The following is a 14,969-nucleotide window of genomic DNA, read 5'->3' as shown; positions in this document are numbered from 1 at the left end:
ATCTTCAGGGCATTTAGCTGTTTTATTGGTTTTATTGTATTTTAATAGTTTGATTTTATTTGTTAATTTGTTTTAATTGTTTTTATCATGTTCTGAACCACCCTGAGCCATTTTGGAAGGGCGGTATATAAATCTAATAAATAAACAAATAAATAATAAATAATGGATTCTTCTGGAGGCTTTTCCTGCTGAGAGTGGATTATCCTAATAACACGCTGGTCTTTCTGGTATGAGGAGGTGGGTTGGGGGATTAACAGGACCGTGCCTGAGCGTCCTCCCTCAACCTGCCAAGCCCATCTGCCAGCCGTGGTTGCACACCCCTCCTTGGGAGTGCACAGCAGAATGCTGTTGCCTGTTTGGTTACGTTTGGCATTGTTGGCTGGCATGATAGGCAGCCCCGTGGCCATTAGGGACCCTGCTGGCCTGGGGCTGCTGCACCACTTGAAAGGCAGCCCTGGCAGCAGAGCACTGTGGGAGACACAGCTCCAGTTGCCTTGTCTCTCTGCACCTTCTGCCCTACGGACCACGAGGGGTATGAGGAGTCGAGAGAGTGAGGAAGGGTCTTCCTCTCTATTCCCCTTCTCCTTGCCTCTCCCTCTGCTTTGGCCACCTCTGATTGCTGGTGGTTTGTCATGGTGTCATCCACCCTGATTCAAGATGGCGGACACGTGAACGTTTGAGGTTCAAGTGGGAAGCGATTTTGACCAAGTTTGGTACAGTTGTAGGGATGGTGAAAGAAAAATAGGCAGATTACTTCCTACTAGAACAACTAAAAGAATCTTCTTCTTTATTTCCTTGTTTGGACAATACTTGGCATGGCATAGCTCAGAACCAGAGGCGTTCACTATGTTGGGTAAGAGAGGTCCCCTTAGATAAGGCATACCTTCCCAGCTGGCACACTCCTCTCCTGCTCAGAGGTGTCATACGCACAACAGAACGAAAGCTTTGTTGGTTAGGTTGAGAGTCTTGACCTTGGAGCAGGGGCGTAGCAAGGTTGGAGTGGGCCCAGAGACAAGATTTAAAATGGGTATCCCCTCACAGAAGCTCAGCTCAGGAAGTAAAGATATCTTAAAGGAGGCTGAATAGTGGTAACAAAAAGCATAGTAAATACACACACACACACACACACACACACACACACACACAACATATGTGCCACAACAGAACATCATCCTAAATTATTTTTTAAAAGGTTTTGTAAATTGTGGATGATGCAAGTCATTTAATGGTTCTAGAGAAAAACATGCTGTTGTGGTAGCTCCAGGTCTTAACACTCACATCAGTTTCAGAGGATTAATACAACTGAAGGAAGCCGCACGGCTGGGGGAGTCAGTCATGTGACTTGCCTCTGGGCCCCCCCCCAAGGCAGTGGGCCCCCAGACAACTGTCTCCCCTTGCCCTATTATAGTTACGCCCCTGCCTTGGAGGGAGTGAACACAATCTCCTGTGTGTCTGTTTCAAAGCCTGGAGCTGTGAAGAGAAGCTGTGTGAGTAAAGCCTTTGGTATAAAGGTACAGAACTACCGGTAGGAGTTAGCTCTAACCGTTTTGTTTGGATTTTCCTGTCTGTCCTTTCCCTCTCAACCCTGTTCTGGCTATTTGTCAATCAAGTCATTCCAAATATTGGTGCTTAAGTGCTCTGAGGAACGATTTCTTCCCCCCAGGCCTGCCACCTGCATGTTCTTCTCTGGGCAGCCAGGGGGGGGGGAGACTGGAGGAGGCGGATTCCCAAGGGGGGATCCAGGTCGCCCTCCTTGTGCCCTCCTGGAAAGGGGAGAGCTTCAAGGATCTGGTGGCTGTAGGGAAAGGAGGGTGTGGCTTTAAGGAGCTGAGGTTTGCACTCTGCTCCCCAGGAGGCTCCACTGTGTGGGGAAGCCCAGAGGAGGAGAAGGAGGAAGTGGGGTGGGGAGTTAACAGGAACAGACCAAAGGGAAGGATCCTGCATTGAAAGCTTTGTTCTGTGGCCCTGATGGGAAGACCACCTGCCTCCCCCACTGTGCCTTTCAAGTGTTGAGGTCACTTTCCCCGGGAAGGCTAAAAGCCCTCCAGCTAGCCTGGTAGGGTCTGGCTCTGGTCTCCTATTGTCAATCAGCCAATTAATAAAAGAGGCCAGAAAGGAGAATTAAAGTATCTTTATTCAGCTGAGTAAAGGGTGACCACTTCAATGCTAAGAGAGAAATGGCACACATTGCAAACAGGTACAATCATTTTTATAGCTTTTCAGATAAGCAAGCATTAGCCCACCCAGTTCCCTTCTATAAAACAATGCCATTGGCCATATTCAAACAAGTTGTTTTCCAGACATGTTGTCACTCACTTTCAAGAGGTGGCTTCCCGTTTCCCCGCTTGTGGTTTTCAAAACTCAAGTGTTTCTCAAGTGCTAGCATCCTGTCCCGTCTAGTCAATTGTTTGTGGCTTTAACTCAGAAATGCTTGCACCACCCAAAAGTTCCCCTGCTTGCACTTTATTTTTCATCATTTATTCCCTAATAGCTTTTAGCAATGTCTTACAGAAGCAAAAATGGCAGCAGTTATGCTAAGAATAAAATATAGCATTTTTTCCAGCCCTCACACAAGGTTATCTTTGACTCTTAGCATTTGTCTCCTTCTCATACAGGGAGAAGATTCATGAGGTGGGATCTGGGAGTCAAACACTTTCACCCCTCAACAAGGAAATCCTTTGATTTTTTAATATTGTTGGAGGCTGCCTTGGAGCACGAATGAAAGATGGGGAAGGAAGACCCAGCTAGCTGCAGAGCAGAAGAAGGCCTTGAGGCCAGACAAGTGAGGAGCACTGGGGAATTCTGGGAAAGGGCCAAGCAGAAGAGGCTGGTTGAGGACATCAGGAACTCAGAGGCCCAGCACTTGCGTTTCAGGCAGATCTGCTACCAGCAGGCCGAGGGGCCCCGAGAGGTTTGCAGCCGACTCCACAGCCTTTGCCATCAGTGGCTGAAGCCAGGGAGACTCACAAAAGCTCAGATTGGGGACCTGGTGACCCTGGAGCAGTTCTTGAGCATCCTGCCCCCAGAGCTGGAGAGCTGGATCAGAGAGTGTGGAGCAGAGACCAGTTCCCAGGCAGTGGCCCTGGCAGAAGGTTTCCTCCTGAGCCAGGCAGAGGACAAGAGGCAGGAAGAACAGCAGGTGAGAGAGCAGTTTATCTTGGGAGCTGCAAAGGACTCAGAATGTGAGCCAGGAGACTCAAAGAAGCCAGATGTGGCATCAAAAAGCAACTTGGGAATCACTTATGGAGATGATCCACCCACTTTAATTCCTTCTTGGGTTAGGGGCCTTCTATCTTGAGCATGTGGCAGAGCATCTGGTTGCATGCAGGACGCCCCCGGTTCAATCCCTGGCATCTCCATGTAGGACTGGGATAACCTCCTGCCTGACACCATGGAGAAGAAGTCGCTGCCAGTCAGTGTAGATAAAACTGAGCTAGATTTAGGAAAGATGGTATTTAAATGTATTGCTTATTGGTTGGATTTATATACCGCTTTTCATTAAAATAATCTCAAAGTGGTTTACAATATAATAAAAACAATACATAAAATATTAAAGTACAGATAAAATAAAAATAAAATCTCTATTTAAACATCCAATTTAAAAATACATAAAACACAAAGAACCAGCTGCAGCAAAAGCAATACTTTTATTCAGAAGCATGGATTCAGAGCCACATATTTACTTTTTTTCTAAAAACTATCAAAGAGATAGGAGGGGGTGTGGGCCTGGAGAAGAAGTCACTGCAAAGTCAGTGTAGCCACTACTGAGCTAGATTTAACAAATGCCGTTTATAAATTGACAGACATATGTACTGGACCAAGGTATGAGGCAGTTTCCTCTGGGACCTTCCTGCCCCGTTCCCTTTCTGATGCCTTTTTTCCTGCTCCCTGTTGGGAATCTCTCCTTCTGTCTGTCTCAGGTGCAAGGACTGTTGTCGGAAGCGGCCCCTGACTTCCCTGAGGCCGAGAAGGCTCCATCAGGCACCAGGCCGAGGCCTCTGTCCAAGGAGATCCCTAGGCAGGAGGGCAGCAGTGGGGCCACCTTGCTGGGTAAGGAGGTATGGGGTGGGTGCCCCCTTATCCCCCCCCCTCAGATACCCCCCTGAAGGAATGAGGCCTTTACCCTCCCCTTTGTGCTTTTCTAATGTTTGTATTATACATGTGATTGCTTCCTCCCTGTGTTCTGTATTAAGCAGCTGTGCAGGGGTCAAAAGTTCACAGTCGCTGTTCTACTTTTTGGTCTGAAAGGGATGTTTAAATTTTGGAGGGAAGAGAGGGTTTGATTTGACTGGCTGTAATTTAAAAACTGGAGGGAACTTGAGTTTAGTTTGATTGGTTTTGTTTAGCAAGGTTGGAGGGGGCAGAAGAGAATTAAAGGAGGCTTGCCTGCAGCAGAAATTTAGTTAAAGCCCGAGGAAGAGTTTAAAGGCAGGAGTTTCTCCCAGCCCTACCTTCTGCCCGGGATTGAACCTGGGACCTTTTGCATGAAAGCACCCAGTCCCTCCCCCTCGAGCCATGACCATATCTCCTAAGGGGAATCTCTTACGGCAGAGAGGGCTCCCATGTATTCACCCATACAAATGCAAAGAAATATGAACTCTGTTCAAGCCAATTCATGATTACGACTGCAAGACTGGCTCTCCAATCCATCTTTACTTTGGAAAAATCATCCCAAGTGGGCATTTCCCCAACACTTCCCCCATTCCTTTTTAAATATCTTGCCCATTTCCCTGTCTGATAGATTTGACAGAAGGAGAGCACCTGAAATCCTTGCCTTGCCTTTATGTTCACCTGAGTCTTTTGGGGGGTGGAAGTGGTGGCAGACCCTTTTCTCCAGCCTCTCCCACAATAGACAATATATTGTGTTATGACTGTCATCAAACTGATGTGTCCAAAATTGCATTTTGAATTCTGCACAAAGCCAACACGAGAATGTTTAAACTCTAGACTTGATTCTCTCTCTCTCTCTCTCTCTCTCTCTCTCTCTCTCTCTCTCTCTCTCTCTCTCTTCTCTTTTATTCTCCTATATCCTCCTGTCACTTTTGTGTCCTTGGCAGGTGCTGGAATGACGCTGCCAATGCATTCTCAGCCCTCCCTTCTGCCTGCTGGGATGGAAGATGCTTCAAGCCCACCGAAGAAGGTAGGGGAGTGATTGTTGGGAATGGAGAATGTGGGGCAGACAGACAAGCCCTATTCCTTGAACACCCCTCTGGGGCTGCAAGTGGCCCTCTTTCCTTTGGCTTCTGTCCAAGCTGCTGACTAGAAAGCCTTGAATCTTGTGAAGGTTGGAATCTGGCTAACCAGACAGGGAGGCGCCTTTGAAAGGGTTGCCTTTCAAGTATGGAGCAGGCAGGGAAGTAAGTGTGCCTCTTCCATCTCATGAGAGCGTCTTTTCCGGGGATGGTTGCTGGTATCTCCACTGTGTGTTTTTAGTTGCATCCCCTTTGTGACAGGACACCATTCCTCCCCTTATTTTTTTTATTTAAACAAGAGCAATAGCTATTTTTATTAAAAAGCGGGTCTATAAGTATAATAGATGACCCTGCAGGGAACATTCCCTGCCCTTCTCACATCACCTTTCCTGAACGACTCTTGTTGATTCTGCTTCAAGGAAGGAACCTTCAGGGATGTGATAGAGGCATCCCACTCCAGGGCTGGAAGCTCCTCTGCTGTCAGGGAGAATGAAGGTCTTGGGCAAGGAGGACATCGGTCTGAGGAAGAGGGAAATGCTCCTTTAGAAGGGACCCCTTCCGTGGATGATGAGTCCATATCCTCTCGCACGGGGGATACTCCTCTGGGGGGTGGGGGCCTCTCTGTAGTGGGTGATTCGATCATTAGAGGTATAGAGAGATGGGTTAGTGACCCGCGTTTTGACCGCACGGTGACTTTAGCAGGTTCTATGGAGGAGGTGTCCAGCAATCCCTCTTGCAGTATTAAATTGGATCAGTTTCAATCTATAACTCCTGAGAATGTGGACAAGCTACTTGGGGCGGTGCGGCCTACCACCTGTTCTCTGGATCCTTGCCCGACTTAGCTGCTTCTGTATAGCAGGGAGATTGTTGGAGATGGCCTAGTTAATATCATAAATGCATCTCTGAGGGAGGGTAGGGTGCCCCCTTGTTTGAAGGAGGCATTGGTTAGACCACTTCTAAAGAAGCCTTCCCTGGAACCCTTAGTGATGGACAGTTACAGGCCCATCTCCAATCTCCCTTGGTTGGGCAAGGTGATTGAGAGGGTGGTGGCCGACGACCAGCTCCAGGCAGTCTTGGAGGAAACTGATTATCTAGATCTAGAACCATTTCAAACTGGCTTTAGAGCTGGCTATGGGGTTGAGACAGCCTTGGTCGGCCTGATGAATGACCTTTACCAGGGAATCAACAGAGGGCGTGTGACTCTGTTGGTTCTTCTGGATCTCTCGGCGGCGTTCAATACCATCGACCATGGTATCCTTCTGGGTCACCTGGGCGAGTTGGCATAGGAGGCACTGCTTTGCAGTGGTTCTGCTCCTATCTCTCAGGTAGATTCCAGATGGTGGAGCTTGGTGACAGTTGCTCCTCAAAACGGGAGCTGTTATATGGAGTTCCCCCAGGGCTCCATCTGTCACCAATGCTTTTTAATATCTTCAGGAAACCGCTGCGTGAGGTCATCAGGAGATTTGGTGCTGAGTGTTGTCAGTATGCTGATGACACCCAAATCTACTTCTCCTTTTCTTCCTCAGGAAATGGCACTCATTCTCTAAATGCCTGCCTACAGGCAGTAATGGGCTGGATGAGGGAGAACACAGCTGATTTGACAGCTGAACCCATTCCTTGAAGAGGATGACCTCAAAACAGTGGTGCAGCAGCTGGTAACCTCCCAGCTCAACTACTGCAATGTGTGCTACGTGGGGCTGCCTTTGTATGTTGTCCGGAAATTTCAGTTAGTTCAGAATGCGGCAGCTAGATTGGTCTTTGGGGCAACTTGGAGAGACCATATGATGCCTGTTTTGAAACAGTTACACTGGCTACCGATATGTTTCCAGGCAAAATACAAAGTGCTGGTTATTACCTTTAATGCCCTGAATGGCTTAGGTCCGAGTTATCTAAGAGAGCGCCTTCTTCTACATGATCCCCACTACATGGTAAGGTCATCTGAGGAGGTCCATCTCCAGTTGCCACCGGTTCGTCTGGTGGCAACTCAGAGGCAGGCCTTCTCTGTAGCTGCTCCTGGGCTGTGGAATGTACACCCTACAGAAATTGGTAATTTGAGATCATTACTGTTCTTCAGGAGAGCCCTTAAAACCTGTGTTTGGCCTAGCCTTGATTGACTGTTTTAATTTTTTTAAATTGTTGCCCAATTTCCAGGGTTTTTTTACTGTTTAGTTGGTTTTATTGTGTTTTAATAGTTTGATTTTTATTGTTAACTTGTTTTAATTGTTTTTATTGTGCTGTAAACCGCCCTGAGCCATTTTGGAAGGACCTCCAAATAGAAATCTAATACATAAATAAATAAATAATAAATTTAAAAATCCAATTTAAAAAATAAATGAAACACAAAGCAGCAGCAGCAAAAGCAATACATTCAGAAGCCTGGGTGAAGAGCTACATATTTACTTTTTTCCTTAAAACTGTCAAAGAGACAGGAGCAGATGTTGGCCAGGAAAAGAAGTCGCTGCCAGTCAGTGTAGCCAAAGTAGTGTAGCCAGTGTAGTACATTTAATTTTGGAAGACTCCTTTAAATCCAAATGGAAATTGGCAATTACAGAAAAACTACTATTATACGGATTCTCTCATGATGATTTTATCAGATTAGGTTTCGATCAGGCCAGAAGAGAAATTGTGCAACGTATCCATGACGTGGAGTTGCAGATGGAACATGCAAAGTTACCGAGTAGCATTTACATAGGTAGTGAGTGTACCGAGCTCAAGTCTGCTACATATTTAAGTAGCATCTTAATTCCAAAATTTAGACGAGCTCTAACACTTGCCCGTGTAAATGCTCTCCCAACAGCTGTGCTCCATGGGAGATTCCAGGGTATACCATACGCATCAAGATTATGCCCTTGTGGATCTGGTAACGTTGAAACAACTGCTCATGTTTTACTGCATTGTGAATATTACAGAGACATAAGATGCCAACTAATTGCCCCACTTTTGATTAATTTTCCGGGTCGTGGAGAGGATTTTTATTTAAACTATTTGCTTACTAATCCTAATCTGGATGTTATTCATATCGCGGCCAAATATTGTTATATAATATGCCAAATGCATATAAATGTAGTATGATTTTATATTATCATCTTATTATTATTATTATCATTATTATTTTAATATTGTTGTATTGCTGGTCTACGACCGAAATAAAGTTTTACTTACTTACAGTGTAGCCAATACTGAGCTAGATTTAACAAAGGCAGTGTATCAATGGACATGCATACGTACTGGACGTCTCCAAGGTGAGAGGCCACGACGGGGATGAAGGAGGCGGGAAAGGAGAACGAGTGCCCCCCACCCCCAGCTCAGGGGAAAGCGGGCGGGCCAGCAGGGGGAAGAGGCAGCAAGGCGGTGCTTTGCAGAGGACTCGGGGCAGAGACCCCGGAGGCTGCTTGGGAGAGGAGAACGTTGGGCCAGGAGGCGGGAGGGAGCTTGCTTGGTCCGGGGGCGGGGGGAGACGCTGGAAGACGCTGAGCATAGAGAGAGGTGGGTCTCTGGGGGGTCCCCAGCGTGCTTGAGGGTGGGTGGGAGTGGGGCAGGCGGGGAGGCAGCGGGGGGGCTAGTGTTGCCTAGCCCAGTGGACACTCCCAAGCCTGCAACGGGGATGATTTCCATCCAGAGGCGTAACTAGGGAAAACGGCACCTAGGGCAAGCACTGAAACTGCGCCGCCCCCCACAACATACATCTGACTGACACACATGTTTCAGAAAACTTTTATTTTAAAAATTACAAAATTACAAAAATTACCAAAAATTTCAAAAATGCAATAAATAACCAAAAATGTTGTGCATGTTACAAATTATTAAGAATGTATGCAGATCCTGGAATCTTAGCTGAGACAGGAGAAGCTTATTCCTTTGAGATGTCATTTTATGGACATTTGCCTTTACTGTAAATGTTTGCAGTATAATAGCAGAAAATGCTGTGATGTACTTTTAATGAAATTTTCTCCATTAAGTTTTTTTTTAAAAACCCTTAGATTAAATCCAAGAATCTTGCTTGAAATAAAAACACAGGCAAATCAAAAAGATCATGAATAAGTAGGGGTGAGATCTTTCTTTGTTTTAAAAAAGCCTTCCCAATTTCCTCTTATTTTTAAAACTCTCTCAAAGGAAAATATAAGTTTAATATGTAAAACAAAATACACATTGAATGAAAAACTGTGATTAACTTTTTAAAAACTATTAAGCATGTAATTAGAAGGATTCCATTACATTAAGATACCAATTTCTTTAAAGCCAGAAATAATACCTACTGAAACTTTAATTATTTAAACAAGGAGAGAAAAAGGCATGTTATCTTCCCTGACAAAGATTAAAATCCCCCCCACCCCCCCACCTCCCCCAGATGCTAACGGATGATGAGCCAGAAGTTGTAATTATTAGCAGAGCTGCAAAGATCTTGCGTACTAGTACTACTAGTTTCCTTTTGCAATCCCACCTCGAGTGGCTCCGAGGTGGGATTGCAAAAGGAAACTCATGCAATGCAAGCCAGGAGTAACTATTAAGGAACGCAATGTGTTGCATGGGAGTCCTTGAGATATTCGATTTATGTTGCTCTTGAACGATTCCTCCCCCCACCCCCCGCAAGTCATATACAGTGCACTTCCAGCACAATAATATTTTTCTGCATTACAATACTGAATCCATATTGTAATTGTAATTTATTACAGACCAAAACCAGCAAGACTAAATCTATATAATACAATGCTCTCTTAAAATGTACTGCCCCCGCCTCTTTTGAACAGAAAACTTATCCTCACATTGGTGGCAAAGGTGGCGGTTTTCCTGCAGGGAGGGGGAGTCAAAGGTGCTGGTGTGTGTGTGAGGAGATGGGATTCCTCTGCCTGCCGAAGGCTGGTGGGGGGAGGGCTTGCCTTGGGCTTGAGAAGAGCCGAAGCCCGGCTAATGCATGTCTCTGAGGGAGACCCGGCATACTCCTGCTTGCTTGCTTGCTTCTAGGGACACCTCCCACAAGGAGGGCAGCCCGGCCAGAGGTGCCGAGAGTGAGACACCCACCCTACCATTTTCCTCAACCACCCTCCTCCCCCCGTGTAAATTAAAATATTTTTTTTTAAAAAACTATCAACAACAAACGAACTACAACATGCTACACACCAAGACCTGCTGAGTCTAGGGGGCAAGAAGCAGGACAAGCTCTCTGCCGCTGCCACCGCCTCAACTCCGGGTGAGGGAGGTCGTGTCTGCCGCCAGCCACCCCAAGACCGAGACACCTCCCTGAGAGCCCCAAGAACTTCAAGCCAGCTCAACTCAAGCAGCCGCCCAAACATTTTCTGACCTCAACGGTCCAGCGATGATGATGTTTGCCAGTAGCAGCCCAGCCCGGCACAGAAGCCTCCTCTTCTCGTCCAGGCATGCTGATGCACAGACTCCCCGGCAGCAGGAGGGTGATTTTTCAAAGGTGGGTGGGGGCGATTGACCCCACTCAGAGGGGGCTGAGCCCCATCAGCAGAGCATCCAGCAAAACGGGAGGGGGCCCCGCAGCCAAAAATGGAAGGGGAGAGGAGGACTGCTAGGAAGTCGAGAAGGAGCGAGGGAAGGGGTCTGAGGCACTTGCACCCAGCCCTCCGCTTGTTGCTCATGGAGTGATTAAGACATGGTTCCGCTCCTCTGCTGCCTGGAACAAATGGTAGGAGAGCGCCCACCCCGCCCGGAAAGATCTCTTGACTGGCAAGTTGCGCCTGCGCCGAGGGGAGGGGAGGGGCACCGCCGCCGACCCGGACTCAAATTTTTTTACAAAAAAATTTTTTTTTGCAAAAAAAAAAAAAAATTGGGAAAGGAAGGGGATCGGCGGGGGCACGTTTTGGTGCCCCCTACCAAGTGGCGCCCAGGGCACGTGCCCTGCCTGCCCCCCCATCGTTACGCCCCTGTTTCCATCTGAAAGGCATAATCTCAGACTGCACAGGAGGAGGCGGCGGCAGTGGTAAATCCCTCCTGCATTCTACCAAAGAAAACCAAATAGCTCTGTGGTCGCCACAGGAGTTGAAATCAACTTGACGGCACACTTTACCTTTACCTTGCACAGAGCAAAAGGTTAGGGTAACAATAAGATGCTGTCCTGGTTCAGTTGATTGATCTTTGGAGGCCATTCTTGCTCATTTTTAATTTCCATTCCTCTGACAACGTATGTAAAATTTTATGCTCGTGTTTGTGTTTTAAAAACTTTTTAAAGCCTTAAAATGCTATTGCAAATATGGCTGCAGCAGGCTTGATGGTCAGGAATATAAAAGCACAACAACCCCCTGAAAGCTGAGAGTATTGCAATGCCCATCAACTGTCTTCCGTCTCTAGAAGTGTAGCCCTTATCAGAAATCACATGGAGCATTTGTGCCCCCAGACAGGACCAACCAGCCCAGCTGCCTCATATTCCCCTGGGTCAAAGAAACAACAAGGATATTGAAGGGAGCAGCAAGAACCTTGAACAGCTTTTTCTTACCTTCAATGACTGCTTTAGGTAGCCCAAAAAGCGCTGTCAGAACAGCTTATGGTCTGGTGAAGACCACCCCTGGAGTACTAAAACACTTGTAACTGGTTCTGGTCCCAGTTTCCAGAAGGGGTGGAGCATTGTTGGAAGACGGACTCTTTTGAGTGGGAGGAGGCTTCTTCTCGTGTTGGCGGGGTGGTGTTTCTTTAAGAAACTTTCTTACAAGATGTGTCCGCGAGGGTGTAGTAATTTGGAGGAGACCCTTCTAATCAAGGTTGGAGAAACAGCTCCAGTTGCCTTGTCTCTCTGCATCTTCTACCCTACTACAGACCACTAGGGGTATTAGGAGCCGAAAGAGTGAAGAAGGGCCTCTCTATCCCCCCTCTCCTTTCCTCTCCCTCTGCTCTGGCCACATCTTATTGCTGGGGATGAGGGTCTCTCGCTTCCTCCTGCTCCTTGCTCCGCTGCATTCTCCATGAGACATGTCGCTTCTCTCACTCCCTCGCTCCTCTGCACTATGAGGACAGAAAGCTCAGGGAAACCGGCTTTCCTACCAAGGTATGTGATTTCCCCAAGAAACCTGACTTGCTTTTGAAGATGCTCTTTACTGGGCTTGCTCTTCTCACACACATTTGCTCTGCTATAATTGGGGTGAACTGTTATGACCAGCACTCGCCTTTTGGTGGGTGTCCGGGCTGAGATTGGGAAAAGAGCCATTTTGAACGTAGGGAAGGCCAGCGCGGAAATGCTTGACTAACATGCAGAAGGTTGCCGGTTTGAATCCCTGCTGCTACGGTTGAGTATTCCTATACAGACTGCTTGGAACCAGAACCAGAAGTGTTCTGTATTTCGGATTTTTTCAGATTTTGGAATATTTGCATAATGAGATATTTTGGGCATGGCATCCAAGTCTAAACACAAAAGGCTACTTTGTGTGTGTGTGTGTGTGTGTGTGTGTGTGTGTGTGTGTGTGTAAAAAAGATTTCATTTAAAGTATTTAGATAAACATAAACGCTTCCTCTTTTTATTATCACTGTTATCCATAGAAGTATCAGCAAGCCTTTTGGACATTTTTGACATTACCCTGTACTGTACCTTTACAAAACAGTGCAGGCACCAACAGATCGCCAAAACGGACTCCAACAGAGCAGTTGCCAAACTGAGCATGCACTCTTTGCTCTCTCTTGCAAGGCGGGGATGGAGCAGCCCCCTTTGCTGCCCCCTGCAAGGAGAAGGCCAGTTTAAGGGTTAACCTGAGGGAGTCCAGGTTCCTAGAGAGGCGACTGGGAAGAAACATTCTCTGTGCTTTCCCTTCCGGCCCCTCCCCTGAGAAAGGAGCCTTTGTGTCTTTTCCTTCCTGCGGGAGCTTCAGTCCCCCTTGAAGAAGAGAACTCAGTGGTTGCCAATGCAGGTGGGGTGCGTGGGGATCCCAGAGACACGGCGGGCGGCGATGGAAGGGAGGAAAGCAGGCAGTGGGCTTGGGAGGATGGAACCAGGGGAGAAATTTCCTGTGTGGGCAATGAGGGGGATGAGATGTGGGCAGCCTTCTGAAATAAGTAGGTTTTGACTGCATGTTTAAAAGCAGCAAAACTGGGAATCTGCGAGCAAGTGAGCTGAGGCGTTTTGGGGTTTTTTTGTTCTTGTTACGGCATGGTGTCCGGATTCTGGAGCATTACGGATTTCGCATGTCCAGATGAGGGATACTCAACCTGTACTATATCGTGCAGAAGCGATATAGGAAGATGCTGAAAGGCATCATCTCAGACTGTGCGGGAGGAGGCAATGGTAAGCCCCTCTGTGTACTACCAAAGGAAAGCACAGGGCTCTGTGGGTGCCAGGAACAGTGTTCTCTCTCATTTTTTTCAGTTCACAGAACTAGGAGTTAGCTGTAACATTTTTGTTTGGTTTTTCCTGTCTGTCCTTTCCCTCTCAACACTTAAACCCCAGTTCTGGCTATTTGTCAATCAAGTCATTCCAAATGTGGGTGCTTAAGTGCTCTGAGGAGCGATTTCTTCCCCCCAGGCTTGCCATCTGCATGTTCTTCTCTGGGCAGCCAAGGGGGGGGGAGACTGGAGGAGGCGGATTCCCAAGGGGTGATCCAAGTCGCCCTCCTTGTGCCCTCCTGGAAAGGGGAGAGCTTCGAGGATGTGATGGCTGGAAATGGGACAGGAGGGGGTGGCTTTAAGGAGCTGAGGTTTGCACTCTGCTCCCCAGGAGGCTCCACTGTGTTGGGAGGAGGAGGAGGAGGAGGAAGTGGGGTGGGGAGTTATCAGGAACAGACCAAAGGGGAGGATCCTGCATTGAAGGCTTTGTTCTGTGTCCCTGATGGGAAGACCACCTGCCTCCCCCACTCTGCTTTTGAAGGCTCTCTTGGACTCTCAGCATTTGTCTCCTTCTCATACAGGGAGAAGATCCATGAGATGGAATCTGGGAGTCAAAACACTTTCATCCCTCAACAAGGAAATCCTTTGATTTTTAATATTGTTGGAGGATGCCTTGGAGCATGAATGAAAGATGGGGAAGGAAGAACAAGCTAGCTGCGAAGCAGGAGAAGGCCTTGAGGCCAGACAAGTGAGGAGCACTGGGGAATTCTGGGAAAGGGCCAAGCAGAAGATGCTGGTTGAGGACATCAGGAGCTCAGAGGCCCAGCACCTGCGCTTCAGGCAGTTCTGCTACCAGCAGGCCGAGGGGCCGCGAGAGGTTTGCAGCCAACTCCACAGCCTTTGCCATCAGTGGCTGAAGCCAGGGAGACTCACTAAAGCTCAGATTGTGGACCTGGTGACCCTGGAGCAGTTCTTGAGCATCCTGCCCCCAGAGCTGGAGAGCTGGATCAGAGAGTGTGGTGCAGAGACCAGTTGCCAGGCAGTGGCCCTGGCAGAAGGTTTCCTCCTGAGCCAGGCAGAGGACAAGAGGCAGGAAGAACAGCAGGTGAGAGAGCAGTTTATCTTGGGAGCTGCAAAGGACTCAGAATGTGAGCCAGGAGATCCTCAAAGAAGCCAGATGTGGCATCAAAAAAACAAGTAGTTAATCACTCATGGAGATGATCCATCCACTTTAATTCCTTCTTGGGTTAGGGGCCTTCTATCTTGGGCACGTGGCAGAGCATCTGATTGCATGCACGACGCCCCCGGTTGAATCTCTGGCATCTCCATGTAGGGCTGGGATAAGCTCCTGCCTGACACCTTGGAGAAGAAGTCGCTGCCAGTCAGTGTAGACAAAACTGAGCTAGATTTAGGAAAGATGGTATTTAAATGTATTGCTTATTGGTTGGATTAATATACTGCTTTTCATTAAAATAATCTCAAAGTGGTTTACAATATAATTAAAACAAT

The 14,969-nt window shown here is 47.5% G+C and overlaps 1 protein-coding gene across 1 annotated transcript in view; it reads left to right on the top strand.

Annotated features, from left to right (window-relative positions):
- The window catches only part of LOC128341618 (zinc finger protein 420-like), a 36,283-nt gene that overhangs the window by 2,461 nt on the left and 18,853 nt on the right, over positions 1–14,969 (top strand). The window contains exons 2-4 of the mRNA XM_053287954.1: positions 2,616–3,139; positions 3,921–4,050; positions 5,058–5,140. Of these exons, the coding sequence (XP_053143929.1) occupies positions 2,726–3,139; positions 3,921–4,050; positions 5,058–5,140 (627 nt within the window). The 5' untranslated portion in view covers positions 2,616–2,725. The remainder of the gene's footprint in view (positions 1–2,615; positions 3,140–3,920; positions 4,051–5,057; positions 5,141–14,969) is intronic.

Source organism: Hemicordylus capensis, chromosome 2, assembly GCF_027244095.1.
Source record: "Hemicordylus capensis ecotype Gifberg chromosome 2, rHemCap1.1.pri, whole genome shotgun sequence".
Lineage (NCBI taxonomy): Eukaryota > Metazoa > Chordata > Lepidosauria > Squamata > Cordylidae > Hemicordylus > Hemicordylus capensis.
Note: the sequence above shows the minus strand (reverse complement) of the source record. Positions and strands in the feature narration are given on the sequence as shown.